The sequence below is a fragment of the Ricinus communis genome, chromosome 4 (assembly GCF_019578655.1).
Source record: "Ricinus communis isolate WT05 ecotype wild-type chromosome 4, ASM1957865v1, whole genome shotgun sequence".
Taxonomy (NCBI): Eukaryota; Viridiplantae; Streptophyta; class Magnoliopsida; order Malpighiales; family Euphorbiaceae; genus Ricinus; species Ricinus communis.
Genome location: NC_063259.1, coordinates 23194392 through 23211725, shown reverse-complemented (window position 1 = coordinate 23211725; position 17334 = coordinate 23194392). Strand labels below are relative to the sequence as shown.

The window sequence follows — 17334 nt, the reverse complement described above, 5'->3', positions numbered from 1 at the left end:
TACTTTTTACAAAAAGATCAAATTGAACAAAAACCAAATGGCAGCGCATGCCCATGCACACATGTTTAGAAGAGGGGAAAGGTCAATTGTTGAGATGGTACTTCAAATGCTTAGCCTAGAGTGAATTTGCTAGAACATTTTCTTGTTAAAGCACAACTAGATTGCATAATAATAGCCAATAGAAAACACATGTTCAATATGCAAAAATTCCCAGAAACTATTCTCAAAGAAAGAAGCCACAAACAAATAAAAAATGAATCGAGAAAATTTTCTCAAACGAATGGGAAGGATCAAAATTTCTATACAAGTGCATGTCTTTTTCAGGAAAACATCATATCATGTATGTTTGTGAGTGAATGAGCTCCCAGTAAACAAACCAAGGTACCTTCTCCTGGGTGTCTTTTAAGCATTTAAGCACTTGAGGGTTGCCCCAAAGCAAGAGCGATATCCTGAACGAAAAATCGAATTAGATCCCCAAGGACTATAAGCAAAAATATCTAACTCAAAGTATGTAAGAACAGCTGAACTAATTCAAACTAGAGAAAACAAGATCCAACTTGCTAGCTTCAGCAAACGGTCACAAAATAAATTCTATATTAGTAAATAATAGGAGTCCCCCAAATATATATTTCCTTATTAATTTCTCACAATTAAATCTCAGCAACCATGTACAAAGTACAAAAATAATGGTGGCAAAAGAGAATAAAAACAGATGTGATAAATTTTCACATGGCCATAATCAGAAATGGTTACAAGAGGGATAAATCGCCTTTGGCAAGTTGTCTTACGATAAAAACAGTAAATTCCCCTGAATGAACCGCCAGTACGTACTCCCGACCAAAAACTGACTTCATCAACGGCTAAAACTGTTCAATGCTCATAGGCCAGCAAATAGAAGATAAGGACAGATAATGCCCAATGATTAGATAACTGACTATGAAGCCATAATTTACAAATATCTAGCGCAACAGCATTTCTGGTGTCAGAAAATCAGGAACACAGTTCACTTGCCGGTGATGAATGGATGGCCTAGTGCTTGATTAACTGTCAACCTCTTCTCAGGATCCAGCATAAAAATTTTATCTAAGAGATCTTTAAAATTCGCTAGCATCTTTGGGTCCTCACCAGGGGAACTCATAATTATTGATCCAATATCTTTTGGCTTTATGTTCAAAAGCATCCTCTTTATAATCTGAAAATTTAATTCAAGTCTCAGCCGATTTGAAAGAAAGCCATGATAAAGGTACATTAAAGAAAACATGAAATAATGCAACATTATCACTTCATACCTTTTTAGTTACTGGATCCTCCTCCATGGAATTAAAATTTAAATCCTGGTCAAAATGCTGGTCGACAAAAGCACCCTGAAAGAAGACAGCCAAATTAACACAACTTCAGGATTCACTGCCCGGTTGATCAGGCTGGTTACATGGAAAAATCAGTTTTGAGCCAAAGACCGAAAGAGAAGGGAAAATATAAAGTTTGATCAGGGAACATAGGACAAATAAGTCAGCTGTTTACAGGTAAAAGTACAGGAAAACCAAGAGCTAAAAGAATTAACTAGGATCATCTCTTTAATATCTACGTGCGACTAATATTAACAATTATTACAGAGAATGCCCACCTTCTTAAGCATCTTCTTTGGAAAAGGGCCCTTCAATTCCATGTGAAGACGGAGCATGTCATTATTTGTAGCACCAGGGAAAAGTACTTTCCCGGCATAAAGCTCATACAAGCAGCAGCCAACAGACCACATATCCACTGGATGATCATATGGCAAGCCAAGAACTGTAACAAAAGTATACCACAAGTATGATGTTGCTGTTGCAACTAAAAGAAGTATATCCCATTTAATATCTGGCTACAAGAACTTACTGATTTCCGGAGCCCGATAAAAGCGGCTTACAAGATATGGTGTAATTTCATTTTTACCAGCAAACATAGCATTACCAAAATCACAAAGCTTCAGCACATTTTTTGCCTCATTCACCTGAAGAAAAGAAGAGGAAAATCAAAAAGTGAGTGCTCGTAATTAACTGAAGAAGCAACATAATCATGTGGCATAAAAGAAGCATACCAGCATGTTATCAGGCTTTATATCACAATGAAGAACTTCACAGTTCTTAAGATGCTTCAGCGCAATAAAGAGCTGTTTTGCATATGCTTTCACAGCAGTTAGTTTCAAGCCAATATTGCGACCAAACTTTTTTAAGACCTCGCGAAGGTTCATATGAAGAGATTCAAAAACTAAACAAAGATGATTTCTGTATTTAAAACTTGAAAGGAAACGAACACAATGCCGCTTGTTCTCCGGATCTGCGGCTGCTAATTTATCAAATATCTGAACCTCATTCTGACCTGCCTTATGCCTACATCATAAAAGTATAAGCAGCAATTGGTAAAAACTGTAGTAGAAGCAGCAGCTGTAAACTGTAGACAGCAGAGAAACAAGGAAAATAGAAATACTAGCAAAATATCGGCGTACATTAATTCCTTGTTACGTATAATCTTTATAGCCACCTCTTCCAGTTCACCAACACCAGCCTTCAAGTCTTTTGCTCGAACTACTGTGGAAAAGACACCTTTCCCTTGAGCAGCAACAATTTCATACCGACCATCAAGTGTTTCACCAAATCGATAACCTATGAAGGAGAACAATAATCAAAAGAGATGAGGAAGCAAAAAACTACAGAACAACATGCAGCAAACAATGAAATCAAAGATGAAACTGATTTACAAATTGCTTCAAAAGTCTATTTTTGATTTTCTTTATTCTGATTTATATCACCATTCAAACAAGGATGTGAATGAAAATATCAAGCTCTCAATCAAAACTCTTCGGCCTCGCTTCAAAACCATGTTCCCTTTAGAAACACAATGACCTTAAAAGAGAAAACTGACAAAAATCAGCATGTAAAGAACAGTTCTGCAATTTCTCACAATAACTGTTGCTCAATGAAAATAAAAATGGTAAATATCTACCCTCAAATTAGAGAGGAAGAAAGGTTTCAGTTTCAGAAACTAAATACTAATTGCAACAAGTACCAATACACCAAGTTCCACAAAATGATGCCACTTCGTGTTCTATTTTACTTGAATATAGCAATTACCAAAAAACTTCCAGGCAGAACTTCGAGGCAATCTCAATTCAACTAAGCCTTAAACCAGAACAAGTTTGGAACATTAAATAATTCATTTTTCTCCATTCCACCTAGTTTACAGCTACAACTCCATGACGATTTAAGGCCGTTCAATTCTTTCTCATGACTTCTCCTTAACCCACATCATCATTTTCTCATTATTGGCCACCAGGACAACATAGTCTAGGACCTCACTCTCTCATTTTCTCCAACCTCAACACATTCAAATCTCCAAACTAAAAAAACAATAGGAACAATGTCAAAGCATCTAAACCAGCTTTCCAATTAAAAAAAATAATAGATATATAGTACATTAACATGCTTTCTAACTTTTAAAAACCACAATAATACATATTGTCTGCTCAAGGCCATAAAGTTAAACAAATTAAGTCTCTTACCCAGAAGTGAGGAAAAAATGGAATAAAGGATAGAAAATTTAGAAAACAAATACCACATATTGACACTTACCATAATACCCATCAGCGTCATCCCAATTATCATACAAACTAGTCCGTGTAATTGGTAAACCATCTCCTTTACTCTGAGATAAATGCACAACAATGGATCATTTAACATGCTATCTGAGTATTAAAAGAAAAACAAAGACGCAAACAGGGCTGAGCTAAGAATCATACTGGTTTGCGAATTCTAGCAGGTGTCTCCCCAAAAATGTCATCACAGTATTTCTCATCTGATCCCTCACTCTGCCAAATGGATAAAATTACTATCATAAGCAATAAGAAATTCAGAAAAATCATTAAAAAAATGATTAAGAAGATAAAAGTTATGAGATACCAGCCACAGCCAGTATAGCAAATTACAAGAAACAACGACACACCTTGGGAGTACCCTCTCCAAGCCCTGCCACACCAGAAGTTCTCTCAGAATCTTGAATTCCATTTTGTAGAGGTGACTTACCCACAGAAAATGCTGGCTCAGTAATAAAGTCATCATTTTCCATCTTAACATGAATAGTTTCTGAAGCAACATTTGAAGCTGGTAATGATGCAGAAGGTTCAACCTTAACATTAATAGTTTCTGGTGCAACATTAAAAGCTGGTGATGATTGGACAGAACTCCGTGCATGTTCAGCATCTGCTTCACAAAAAATGTAACAAAACATAATCAACAGCGTGTAACACATATATACATGACAAATAGAAGAAAGGAAATCATCAAAAACATTCAAGTTAGGATCCAACATCTTGTCCTACTACTGCTCAAACATTAATTAGTAGCCGTTGTTTGTTTTCATGATTCCAACCCATATGCTAAAATTCCAACATTGCCCGTGTAATGGAGATCTAACAGTATGTATTTTTAGATTAGGTTAAAAAATCATGAAAAAATAAATGGTCAATTTTCAGAGCGCTGTCACAGCTTATGTATGCCAGGAAATGACAATTCCAAAAAATACACTAATTTAACCAAATTTCTCATAAGAAGCTAATTCGAGATTCCAGCCCCAACTAAGTAGGCTGCCTTAGCTAAAGTAAAACCAACATCACAAGCATGCATAACTTGAAAATTAAACACACCTCTGGACAGAACAGCTAGTAGGATTTTAAATTCTCAGGTTAATCAGGAAAAGAGAAATCATCAAAATGTGCACAGAAATTGAAAGAGCACCTTACCTTTCTCTACATTGTCTGATTGAGTCTCATTTTGCTGCTGTTTCTGCTGGTTTCTAAATTTTTCGAGAATGGCTTGCCTGAGCTTTCTGCTTTCCTCTTTGACCCTATCAAGATCCTCCTCTTGTTCGGCAAGTTTTAGTGCAATCCTCTCTTCAAAATCATCCTGTGCATCTTCATCTCTGGATGCAATTAAGAGAACAAATGTATATAATGAAGTCAAGTATAAGGAACCATTTTATACACATTCAGAAAAGGAAAGTTGGTCAATTACAATAATACCCTTGACATTTATTCATACTTGAATCCTAATTTCCTAGAAAATGAATTTAGAACTCCTCAACTCTTTAGACAATTCAGTTATCCATAATGCTTTAGTCCTCAACTCTTTTTCCCTCACACTTCAACTAGGTGATATTTTAATGCCTCATCTTTTAACTATCAGATATTTAAAAAAGAAATGGTTTGTTTAATAACTAAAAGCCTGCAACATTGAAAACTATGGAATCAATATATATAATACTCTAATGGCATGATCAAGTTTTAATTTTCTAATATCAGGGCTTTTTGTAATTTGTCACAAGAAAAAAAAAAGATAAAACAATATAAGCTTCACGTGTGAAGAATACCTTTCTAGTTTGTCCCTGTCCCCTTCTAATGAATTACTGTTGAAATTATAAAACTTTGCTGAATCACCATTAGTTTCCCTGGCTTTCTCCCTACTTCTATCACTCCGCCTCTCCCTGTCAGTCACCCAATCACGGTCCCTAGCTCTCTCCCTCTCGGCATAACTACCCCTATCTGTCTCCTTCACTCTCTCCCAATCTCTGTCTCTCTCATTAGCCCTAGACATGGATTTATCTTTACTTCTATCTTTTTCCTTTTGCCTTTTCTTGTCCAGCTCCTCCTCCCTGCTCCTACCTTGTTCCCTCTCTCTTCTCCTGTCATTGATCATCTCCCTATCCAAGCTCCTTTCCCACTGCCTCTCTTTTCTCTGATCCCTGTCCACTTCCCTATCCCAGCTTCTCTCCTGTTGCTTCTGTCTTTTCAGATCCCTGTCTACCTCCCTGTCCCTGCTCCTCTCCTGTTCCTTCTCTCTTCTCCGATATCTGTCTACCGAACTGTCCCTGCTTCCCTCCCTTCCCTTCTCTCTTCTAAGATCCCTGTCCCTGCTCCTCTCTCGATCTTTATCTCTTCTCTGATCCCTTTCCCTGCTCCTCTCTCGATCTTTATCTCTTCTTTGATCCCTTTCCCTGCTCCTCTCTCGTCCCTGCTCCCTTCTCTGTTCCCAATTCATTTCCCTCTCCCTGCCTTGAGTATTCCAGCTGCCATGCCTCTCCTCCCCTCCCTGACTTCTGATATAATTAGTACTGCACTCCCTCTCCACATCTCTGCTACTACGCCACAGATCTTCGTCGTGTCCAGGCATTCTTTCATCGGCAGAATCATTTTCAGCCTTTTCATTATGTTGTCTTCTTTTGAGAAGAACATCCTCTTCTACAATGCTGCGAGAGCGAGATCTCTCCCTAGCAAACTCACGCGACAATGATCCACTCCTACCAACAACCTCATCATGGTACCTACCATGAGAAGCATAGGCTGTGACAGTCTTTAACCTGTCTGCCGCACTATCAGAAGATGATGAAATTCCCAAATTACTTAATTTGGTTTCATCACCATCAGGCGTCTCATCACCGCCATAACTCTTTCGCTTGTGACTTCGGCGTGAAGAGGACCTGGATTCCCCATGCTGTTTCTTGGCCTCTCTAGGATGTTTTTCATGACCCAAATCCCCATTGGCATGAGATATCTGATCATCTCCAGAAACAATTTCTTCTAAAGAATCAGTCCTAGAATCTTTAGGAAAGCTAACCTTACCGTTATAATTTGTCAAACCACTGTCAACATTGTCTGCATGAACTTCCTGCAATGTTATGCATGACAATTAAGGGATATAAATTGCAAAACAAGAGAGATAATATAATAAGTGGTACTTATAAGCAAAATGCTAGAATTAGAATATGTAGTTATAACATGCAACGAAAAAAAAAAAATTGTAACTAGCTCTTACAAATCAACAATAAGCCACCAGTTCTCCATTGAAACGCCTAGGGGAAAGGAAACTTCTTTCTTTTTGGCATATCACTCATGTTCGTGTGTAGTGCAAGCAGGTTCTTACATATGTAGTAAATGGTACATCACATACTCTAAAAAAAAGAAAAGCTCTCACAAAAAAAACAAAATTCATCATAGGTTTCCATATAAATAACAACATCACCATGATAAGCATATCCATTTGGCCACTGAGAAAAAAAAAAGTTAATTTAAGAATTAGAGAGGCAAAATAGTTTTATTTTTAAAAACTGAAACGCTTCAGAATTTTTTCAATCCAGAGGATAAGTATTCGAAATATCTTTCCCCAACTTCCTCAGCAGCCAAACAGAAAGCTAAAACTATAAATAAATACATAAATACATAAAAGAGGAAAAAGAATTGAAAGACACAAGGGCAAACAGAACACACCAGATTTTGAGAAGTGAAAGCTTTGACATTAACATCACCAGAACCTTCCTCCTCCTCCAAAATCTCACCTTCCTCCACATCATCATCGCCACCTCTATTACTATTAGCAACCACAGGAACCGGAAGAAAGGCTTCTTCATTACCATGATTTGTTTCGTCGTCACCGTGTTTCTTGCTTCGGTGAGAGCGATGGTGACGGTGATGGCGATGTTTGTGCCGCTTAGAGGACTTATCTGCCTCGTCTGAAGGTGACCGCCGGTGCTTGCGATGGGTTACATCACTCTCGCTTGCCATCTAAAGCTTAGTCAAGAAATCTAGGGTTAGGGTTTTAATTTAGGGTTTCTTTTCCCTTGTTTTTTGGTTGCGTTCAGCAATAGAACAGGATAGAGTTTACGAGAGGAGCGTAATTGAGAAACGAAATCAATTTTGTGTGATTAAAGCACTGCTACTGCGCTTTCTTTGTTTGTTTGTTATGAGATATTATGGATTTCCCTCCTCTTCAATTCCCTTTCTTTCCTTCTTTCCAAATTAGGAGCTATTTCGCGTTACAAAATCTGGCCGCTTGCGGCAATTAAATTATAAGAATTTATGATTTATAATTTATTCATATTTCTGTATTTAAACGTCCCATCAGTTTATGGGCTACAGCCCAAACTTATATGCATCCGCTGGGCAAAGTTCAAGGTCTTACTTAAATTAATATATTTCAATTCATGGTTTTTAGGGGTTGTTTGGTATTGATTTTGAAAATTATTTCAAAAACTAATTAAATTAATATTTTTTAAAAATTAAGTTTAAAAAGATAAATTTATAGAAAACCTAATATTATTAAATCAGAGAAAATCAAATTAATTTTCTTAACATTTAGCAGCAATCTCACCCCGTATTTCTAGACATGCATTCTAATTGAGTTAGAAAAGAGTTTACCCGCTACTTTAATTTGTAAAAATTAATATTTAATTAATGAATCATTATTTGATCCACATAGTATTAATGTCATAAAAATCTTACTTTTAACAAAAATAAAATTATTTATCTTTTTTAAAAAATTATATAATCGATAAAATAATATATAGATTTTATTAAATTTTATATTTAAATTAATATATAATTTTTTAAAAATAATATATTATTTTATTAGTAATTTTTTATTCAACAGCTATAATAAAATTTAATAAATCTAATAATTTAAAAAATACGTGATATCTGATGAATCGAATCAATTACTTTAATTATATTAGTGAAAATTTAATTTCATAATCTCTTATTATTAAAAATAAATAAATTGAAACTTAGACCCTTTGAATTGAAACATACAATTTATTTTAGCAAATTATGTTAAAAAAACTACCATAAAAATGGCTAGTTAATAACCCGTGATAAGTAGAGTCATGAGTCAAATAATACAGCTACAATAACAATGTCTAAAATGACAAATTCTAAAAAATTTCCTCCTAAAAGAAATTAATATTTCTATAACATCACATTAGATTTTCATTACATCTCTGCACAAAGTATTCAATTCTCTTTCCATATTCATCTGTAAAGTGGCAGCAATATGCTTTGTTTCAGGCTTAAACATGGAGAGCAGTGTAATCTCAGTTAGCAGCAGATACCATTGGCCTTGATTCCTCTTGTCTTTCTGTCTCGCCAAACTCCTGGATTTCCAATATTTCCACCCTTCTTTTCATCTTCCTTCTCAGCTTTATTGCAACATCTGCTGGTGTAAACCTTCCACATACCACTACCCTGCATTCTTGCTTAGCAATCATGTGCGACTCTATCTCTACAGCACGAAACAAGAATCAGAGCTGCTTAAGGATTTTTTTTTTTTTTTTTTTTTATCAAGTTGAGACTCTCTTGAAATGTTAAGTTTCTTGATAGTGTTTTTTTTTTGCTTTACCTTTCATGTTGAGAATGATTTTCCTTGCTTTCCTGCAGCAAGCGTTGCAGTCAAGATTAATTCTCATTACCATGCAACAAGTCTGCAACAACATCAAAAGTACAAAACTGTGTCGAGTGAGTTTGATAGGAGAAGGAAAGGAAAAGAAAATGGAAATAGAAACCCTTTGAAGATTTTGTCTGTCCTTGCCTTGGCCGGTATGAAGCTGTGAACTGACATCACGCCGAGATAAATGATCGGCAGATATGGCAGCTAAATAGACCGCAGCAAAAAGGAATCATTGAATTCTGAGAGAACTGGAAGATTCATAGACGCCATTGGTATTTCAGCTTTTGGATGGTTTGCTGGAAATTCTTTACTTTCATTTTGGAATCTGATTCTGCTCATGGGCTTGGAAAGGAAGGTATTGTTGTCTCGCAGTTAGGAGAAAGCATTCCTTTCCTCTTGTTCCGTTCTTTGTTTAACCTCATGAGATATACAATAAAGCATCTCTTTCTTGTTTATAAAGGGTATGTTAGACAACAAAGAAGAGAAGAAATTTTAATATCACTTTAAAAGAAGGTAAGCCTGACGTGCATGTTCTAACTACTCGGGAAGAAAGAAACTTTTACATAGAACTTTTACAATCAAGCTGTGACTATATAGAAAACAAAAAGAAAGAAAAAGAAAATTCTGAGACTCTTTATTCTACAGCTTTCAGTCGATATCTCAGGTTCTTCCTTATTCTTCAATGTTACATCACAATTATGTACATAGCTGAGTCAACCTGATACACTCTTTTGAGAATATATAGCACTGTATATCTAATGTTGGAAACTTTTTAGGTGTAATCAACTGCAGGCAGAGCGAAATATCCGCTTGATCAGAGTCATTTTTCTGAGAGGATTCCTGTATACAGCAGCAACTTGACTCGTGGATACTTTAAGAGCAGGATATCTACAAGTAAGAGTTACTTTTTTCTCCAACACATTAACCAAGACAGATTCAGTATCTGTCAAAACAACATCAAAGTTAACGTATCAGAACCCAATTCTTCCACTTGCAGTTAACTCAGCTAGTACTGTTCATCAATGGGGTCCAGTTACAGCAGAAAGAGACTATCGAACATGCGACATACCCTACTTGAGTATTCATTTAAACAATCATTAACATCTAAAAATTTAAAGGAAATAAAAAAAGGTTTTAAAGGCTTTCAATAATATGCCCATTTTTGCCATATCAAATTTGCAGAATAGCTCAAGTGAGAGTTTCCCCATATAATGCTACAGAAACTAGGCTTGTTCGTTCAATTCACCAAATATTGTACATAATCTACTCAGTTTCAAAACAACAACTTATTTCCTTTATTTGATAGCTATTTAAGGCATTTCGCCAAAATAAAAAGAAAGCAAAGAAGTTAGCATAGAAGGCGAGCAACCAGAATCACCTACTTTTTATGAGAGATCAAAAACCATATCCATCTCCAGAACAGTAGTTTCAGCCATTAACTCTAGAACAGTTCTACCAGAGACATTCTTTTGCAAAAACCATTGATACATTTATGCGGAAGCTTAAATTCTCAGAGCAGGACAACGGATATCGTACCATTCATTTTTGACATAAACTCAGCCACTCTCTTTTGACATTCAGAGCATCGAATATCTGCTGAAAGAACAACTTCCTGGACCTGCTTAAACCATAATCCATAGTGATTTCACATAACTTTTAAGCTATAAAAAAGAAAAACACAACATTCAGTAAGTTATATGATCAACATAAAGGGACGGGGAGAGACAGAGAGTACAAACAAGAGGGAGTGATAAGGATTCAACAGAAGCAAGGCTAGTTCCTGTGAGAAGCATGCTCTTTGGCTTCTTGAATCCAGTTTTCGATGTCTCCTTCTTAGGACGGTTAGCAAGAGCCATATATTTGTTTATTATGTGATTAAAACCGATAAGATATTCATATAGAAAAGAAGTAAGGTAACAAGTTAAATCTCATGTTGCACAAAGAAAAAGAGAGACAGAGACAAAGAAAAGGATCTAAGAACTGCTTCTGCTGTACTGACAGAGCAATCCCATCTTTTCAGATGCTTCAATTGTAAATTGTTGGAGAACAGGAATGAAGATAAAAGTAAAAATAAGAAATTCAGGGAAGTGTGAGCCTGGAGGAGCTATTAAAGTGAGAAAGGTCTTTATGCTTAGTTGACAAAGATGCCTCCTTCAAAGAGGCAGGCCCACACCCACCACTGTTTTTGAATTTTCTCCTCCAACATCATTCTTTAAAGCTTACTTATAAGACCAAACAATTGTGTTAATTATAACGTTAAACTTCAATTAATTAGTCATTTCATATGGAGCGTGGCAGATGCAACAAGCCAATGGCTGTAGTCTTTTTGATGGGTCCCTTGCTATGCTCCCTCACAACTCCATTAAGAGAACTGGGACACCCAAAAGATGGGGAGTTTCAGGGCTTTTATCATAAGTGTCAAATATTAACAGATGAACAAAGGACAATACTGCCTAATAGATTTTGATTGTTCAGCAACTTTTGATGCTACTCAACTGGATTAACCTGAACCAAACAAAAGTCATCAGTTGCTTTCCGTACATGTTCATCCAGCAAATTCATTGAATTTCATTCTGCGTGTTTTACAGAGGATGATGCTGCTCATCCAATGAATACATAGAATTAACACTGAAGAACAAGCCTAACTAGACAACACTTTGTGCAAAACAAGATCCTCACCAGCACTGCCTTTTCTGGTACCATCTATCCAGATGGGCATGCAAGTTTTACAGTTGGTAAAACCAGGAATTGATCTTCACAATACAGACATTAACATATTAAATAATGGACCACATTCGACTGGAAAATCTATTCTCGAGGTAGAAGCCACAAAACAGTGGTGTGGACAGATTCTCTCGCATTGTTAAAATGGAATCTAAACTATACAAGGCTCCCACTCTGGTACCACAGCACAGCAATTCACTACAGAATAGGCATTTGCCACATTAAGACAAATGAAATAGAAGGTGCAAGTGCGACAAGTAAATCCTTGAGCTAAAATCCGTAGCAAAAGCCATGAAACAGTTGAACAATGCAACCGACAGATTGAATATGAACATGAAGGGTAGAAGGATAACTTTTATTGAGAGATGATATACAAGTTACATGAAGCTGAAATCCTCCAGCAACAAATCTAAGGACGGATATTATGCAAAGCTAGAACTGTGAGGTCATCCAAAAATTGCTGCCTGACATTTTTAGAGCACAAAAGCTCTTAACACACAGGCCACTGTTACATTTATACATTTGCAGTAAGAGGTCTTGGATGTTAATAGGATATACCATCATAAGATGACATTGGTGAAAGTGCATCGAGCTCATGCACCCTGGACAAATATACCTCTGGGGACAAGAAAAAGAAAGGGCAACATCAGTCAAGAAAATTGTCAGCACTTTCACATACCAACAACCATGAACCCATCACCTAGACATAATCAGGTTTGTTAGAGGTTGAGCAACAGCAGAACTAAATAGAGAATCCCGCAAAAACTTGCAATTCTCATGATCAACTTTGATCGACATTGGAAATACAAATCTTTCACAGCCACGTGAGCTAATGACTTCCGACGAGCTCTTGCCACCACTCTCTTTGGGATGCATCCTCTGGGTAGAGATCCCACTACTACGCCTTCTCTTCTTTGAAGAGTTCCACCTTAACTGAGCCAGACGATCGTCCTTTAAAAGATCACGAACCACCTTCAATTCCCCATCCCCATCACTTCCAGAATCCAACAAATCATCAGGGCATCCAGTTTTGAATTTCTCAGACTGCCTTGTATCGCAAATGCCATTTTCAATTGATTTGCTCTCATTGGATTTGACAACTTGCTTATCCAAGAAAGATGATAAAGAGGTCAAAATATCTGGCCTGCATTTGAGATGCATCCACCGATTTCCCAACCATTCTTGGGAATGTCTCAGGTCCGCACAGCCAAAGACTAATTCTTGCTTTTCTCCTGTCAAAAGACACAAGATTTATAAATACTAACACAAATTCAAACTGAAACTAAAAAAATTGACATGTGAAACTAATAGCAAAATTGGAAGAGATGGGAATTTTCTCTGACCTGGGAAATAGACATGAAATCTATGTTCTGATTCTTCACTTACAACAATGCCTTCTTGCCAAACATCATGCCACCAAACATCAACAGCAGTCCCAACCTCAAAACCCCACAAGACTCTGCCTTTATTACACTTTGGGAGAGGGCGGATGATAGGCCTTCCACAAACTCGAAAACCCAAGTCGTCAGAAACTGCAACTCTGGTTGTTAAAATCCACTCCTACACCCAGAAGCAAATATGTTAATGCAACATCTAAAACTCAGTATTTTCAGCTTGCATCAATTTTCTCATATCCAAAGGCAAAATAAAATAAACGGTGATACTAAAAGGAAACACACCTCTAAATTGTTAGCTTCATTCTCCGCATCCTTGATATCTTCATATCTTACCTTCACCTTAGATTTGTGCACCTTAATAATCAAAGCTCTAAACCAACAGCCTCTAATCCCACTATCCTGAGAAAGCACTTCAACTTTAGAACCAACCTTCAGATACTGGAGAGGATTTTGCTCAGCCCCAGTTGTGGATAAAGGGGCTATAGATTCTCCTCCTGTTAGACAGCACATCTCCGTTGGCCTTTTGCAGTCAGCCCAACTATTATCTACATCATGCATATTCACATCCATTGTGTCCACTGGCTGTTTAGCACCAGCATGTAAATCATCTTTCGACCGATGATGCCTCTTCCTAGGTCTGAACTCAGAATCATCATTGATATTTGTTTCTAATTTCTGAGCAGCATCAGGATGCTGAGAATCTCTCTGCTCCATTATAGAAGAAACTGTATACAAATACCTAAATATTTCTTGTTTCCAGTAACCTTTGACTTGTGTAATATCAAAGGGCCTGATATCATCATTCTCAAACTGCTTGTAGCAAACAAATGGATCCAACACAATGAGCCTCGCCTCCTTTAGAAACTTCTCAAAATGCTGGGGACTAAGGACAGTAGCAATTCCATTTATGCATTCAATACTGAGATCTTGAAGACAAAGAGAAGAGAAAATCTCTCTGTCATTAAATGTGCGAGGCAAAGCAATACCAACCTCATCAATTTTGTGATACCATCGCACAACAACCATTTTGTTCCCTTTAGTGTCCTCATACATGTCTTCCAAGTGTGCAACAAGCTGTTTATCCTCCTCAGCTAACACAAATACAAAGTCATATACCTACAAAAGTTAAACAAGAAACAGGAGAAAAAAAATTACCAAAAGTAAATAACGGTGTAAACTAAGCATGCTCCATATAATAATATTAATAACAATAAATAATAATAATATTATTAATAATAATAATAATAATAATAATAATAATAATGATGATTATGAAAACCACAAGAACACTCACAGAAATTTCAACACCATTCCGGCTAAAAGACTGGTAATGCTTTCGTCTTCTCCTGCATGTCCATGATGGACCTAACCATGAAAATTCTTTGGTATACTGGCCCAGCTTCCTTAATTGTGTGCCCTGAGAATAAAATTTTACATGAATAAAAAGAATGATGGATCATAAGCAAATAATACATTCTAATTTGAAATAGCGGCAAATTAAAATAATCCCTGTCATACCTTGAAATTGTCAATATCCAACTCAGAAGCATCAATGTTATCCAAATATCCTGATAGGTGGAATAATTCAAGTGGCGTCGAATCTGAATAACCAAAAGTACAAGAAATGCCTTATTTAGTATTAAGAAGAGAATTGGAACCAGAATTCGGATGAAAATGAGATATTAACTCTGCATATAAATACAAATACAGCCGAAAGGAGAACTAAATTCAAACATGACACATAGACAACTTCCCACAAAAACGTGCAGTGAGATAAGATACACAATAAGGTGTCTTGACAGGAGGCTTTCAGATTCAATATGGCAGCGGATAGATCAAAAAACATAGGCCACCATAGATGTGAAAATCACTATTTGAAATGTAATAAATTTGTCCATGAAAGATCTTAACCTAGATATTGAGGCCCGAAGGATCCGATGCTGTCAACCAGCTCTTTAAAATTGAATAAAGCATTCCTGCAGCCCAGATCATAGTTAGTTTGCAGTAACATGACGCCTCAAAAACCAGATGCTGATCATGAATAGGGCGTTCATAGTCATGGAAAAAACAGAAGGGAAGGTAGGATAAATTATGAGAGGAGACAAAAGTCACAACTCATAAATATACGCAATTCGCAATAGAAAAATAAGAATTGAAGAAAAAACTAGGTTAAGATGTCCAAAAAGATTAACCAAAAAATTCCTAATATGGGGGGAACTATTAAGGTTAAAGACGGAGGTTTAATTACTTTACTAGAAGAAAATTGACAAACTTAACATCTATCAATAAACAAATCCCAATAAATAGTCCCGAAAACCAATAATACAACCAAAATGTAAAAAGGGAAACACTAAAATCATAGTGGCCCAAATATTTTTAACTTATCAACTTGCAACCTAAAAGAACGCAGAGAAGAAAGAAGCCAACTTTAAGCATATCCGTCATTTTCACGTTCTAATCCTAGTAATTCTTAAACTTGAGCTCATAAATCTATCCTTCGTAATATTTCTAGTTCTCATAATTAACCCATAAATATGTTCCCGAAAAAGAGAAGGAAAGAGTCGCAGTATATCCAAAAAAAAAAGATCTGTACTTTGAATCTGTAATGAATTGAAAAACATAGCAAAGAACCAGTTTTTGTATCTCTTTGATTTAATTGAAAATCGGAAGGGGAGGAAAATTAACAGATTGGATCTGAGAAAAGAGCTCAAAGCATACCCAAAACCCAGAACCCTCAAAGCTTCAAAAAATTTGAAAAGAAAGAACAACGACGACGACGACGACGACGACATTTTTTTGAATGAAAAAAAAAAAAACAAATACAAGCAAAAGTTTCAACCTTATGTAAAAACAAACCGCTAAACAGATTGGATCTGGTGGACCAAAACGCCCAGAGCCACAAAGTTTAAAAGTTCACCAAAGGTTTTAGGAAAAATTAAGATAGACAATAAGTTAGAATTTTTCCAATAGATTTTACCTGAAACGATAGAATTAAGCCAATCGACAACCTCACGTCTGGATTTAAGCTTCCAAAGTCCCGTAGATGGACTATTATTAATAATAGCAGCAGCATAGTGATAAGACATATGCCTCAAGCTCCTCTCTTTCCCTATAACAGCCAGATCTAATCCTCCATCTTTTCTCTTCAAATAATAATGAACCTCTCTCCTTCCTTTATCACTTGATACATTCACCTCTTCCCAGCTTACGTACCCTATCTCTGTACCCATCTTCAATTCCATAACAAAAACACTGATTCTAATATTAAATTGCGGATTTGGCTATGCTTTCTCTATCTCTCTCTCTCTCTCTCTCTCCGTTTTCTCTTGGTTAAAGAAGGATTGAGTTTCTTTTTTTGTTTTCTTTTAGGTTTTTCAATTGGGGGGTTTTCAAAGTGTTATAAAAAAATGAAGGGGAATTTAGGGTTTCGTTTATCTGCGATTTGGAGAGAGATGGACGGTTGTGATTTAATCCATGAAGACGCCACGGAGGAAACGAGTGGGAAACTGCGAGGATTGCTATGAAACAAATCTTGTTTCCTAAAATGCCCTTGTGGATGCCACGAAATTACTATATCCTCCTCTTCCTGCCCTTTTTCTTTTAATTATTTGTCACGTGCGCTGAACAAGCGACAACATAGAAAGTTGAAGAAAAGAAGAGAAAAAAGGGAGGGAAATGGTGCTCGCAATTTCCGCTATTTTGAACACGAAACTCGCACAGTCTATATGCCAGCTGTAAATTGAGTATATTTTTAGTTTATTGTAAGCAAAATGAAATTGAGAATAATTTATACAGTTTTTTTATTTGTCTAAATATCTACTCCACATATTTTGTACACAAATTATTCTGGGAATTTTATTTACCCTAATATTAGTATTATTTCTGTATTTGAGTTTAAATATATGATAAAATAATAGACCTACAGCCTGTATAATTTGAATGAAAATGATTGTATTTTCTCTGTTTCT

At 36.2% G+C, this 17334-nt stretch overlaps 4 protein-coding genes across 5 annotated transcripts; all 4 read right to left on the bottom strand.

Annotated features, from left to right (window-relative positions):
* Window positions 1–564: 564 nt before the first annotated feature.
* Window positions 565–7878, bottom strand: LOC8269695 (serine/threonine-protein kinase prpf4B). The gene is given in 14 exon segments (XM_015725365.3): window positions 565–759; window positions 762–866; window positions 1012–1192; window positions 1290–1364; window positions 1625–1788; window positions 1876–1990; window positions 2078–2369; window positions 2486–2642; window positions 3609–3681; window positions 3776–3844; window positions 3979–4235; window positions 4775–4953; window positions 5401–6695; window positions 7295–7878. Coding segments are annotated over 14 exon segments (3276 nt in total). The 5' UTR covers window positions 7589–7878; the 3' UTR covers window positions 565–739.
* Window positions 7879–8749: 871 nt separating this feature from the next.
* Window positions 8750–9562, bottom strand: LOC8269694. 2 transcript variants are annotated; one of them, XM_048372768.1, is made up of 3 exons: window positions 9387–9562; window positions 9198–9304; window positions 8750–9080 (listed from the first exon to the last, which is right to left on the bottom strand). In XM_048372768.1, the coding sequence occupies exons 2-3, from the start codon at window positions 9289–9291 to the stop codon at window positions 8893–8895; spliced, it is 282 nt and encodes a 93-aa protein (XP_048228725.1). In that variant the 5' UTR covers window positions 9292–9304; window positions 9387–9562; the 3' UTR covers window positions 8750–8892. The 2 variants fall into 2 exon arrangements, with proteins under 2 accessions (XP_048228725.1, XP_015580858.2); XM_015725372.3 differs by having other exon boundaries at window positions 9198–9279.
* Window positions 9563–9711: 149 nt separating this feature from the next.
* LOC8269693 lies at window positions 9712–12164 on the bottom strand. The gene is made up of 3 exons (XM_002529078.4): window positions 10985–12164; window positions 10782–10863; window positions 9712–10188 (listed from the first exon to the last, which is right to left on the bottom strand). The coding sequence occupies exons 1-3, from the start codon at window positions 11099–11101 to the stop codon at window positions 10028–10030; spliced, it is 360 nt and encodes a 119-aa protein (XP_002529124.2). The 5' UTR covers window positions 11102–12164; the 3' UTR covers window positions 9712–10027.
* A 133-nt stretch (window positions 12165–12297) lies between these two features.
* On the bottom strand, window positions 12298–16838 carry LOC8269692. The gene is made up of 6 exons (XM_002529077.4): window positions 16344–16838; window positions 14885–14967; window positions 14661–14783; window positions 13649–14482; window positions 13313–13529; window positions 12298–13201 (listed from the first exon to the last, which is right to left on the bottom strand). Exons 1-6 carry the CDS (start codon window positions 16606–16608, stop codon window positions 12666–12668), a joined length of 2058 nt encoding a protein of 685 aa, XP_002529123.1. The 5' UTR covers window positions 16609–16838; the 3' UTR covers window positions 12298–12665.
* Window positions 16839–17334: the final 496 nt, after the last annotated feature.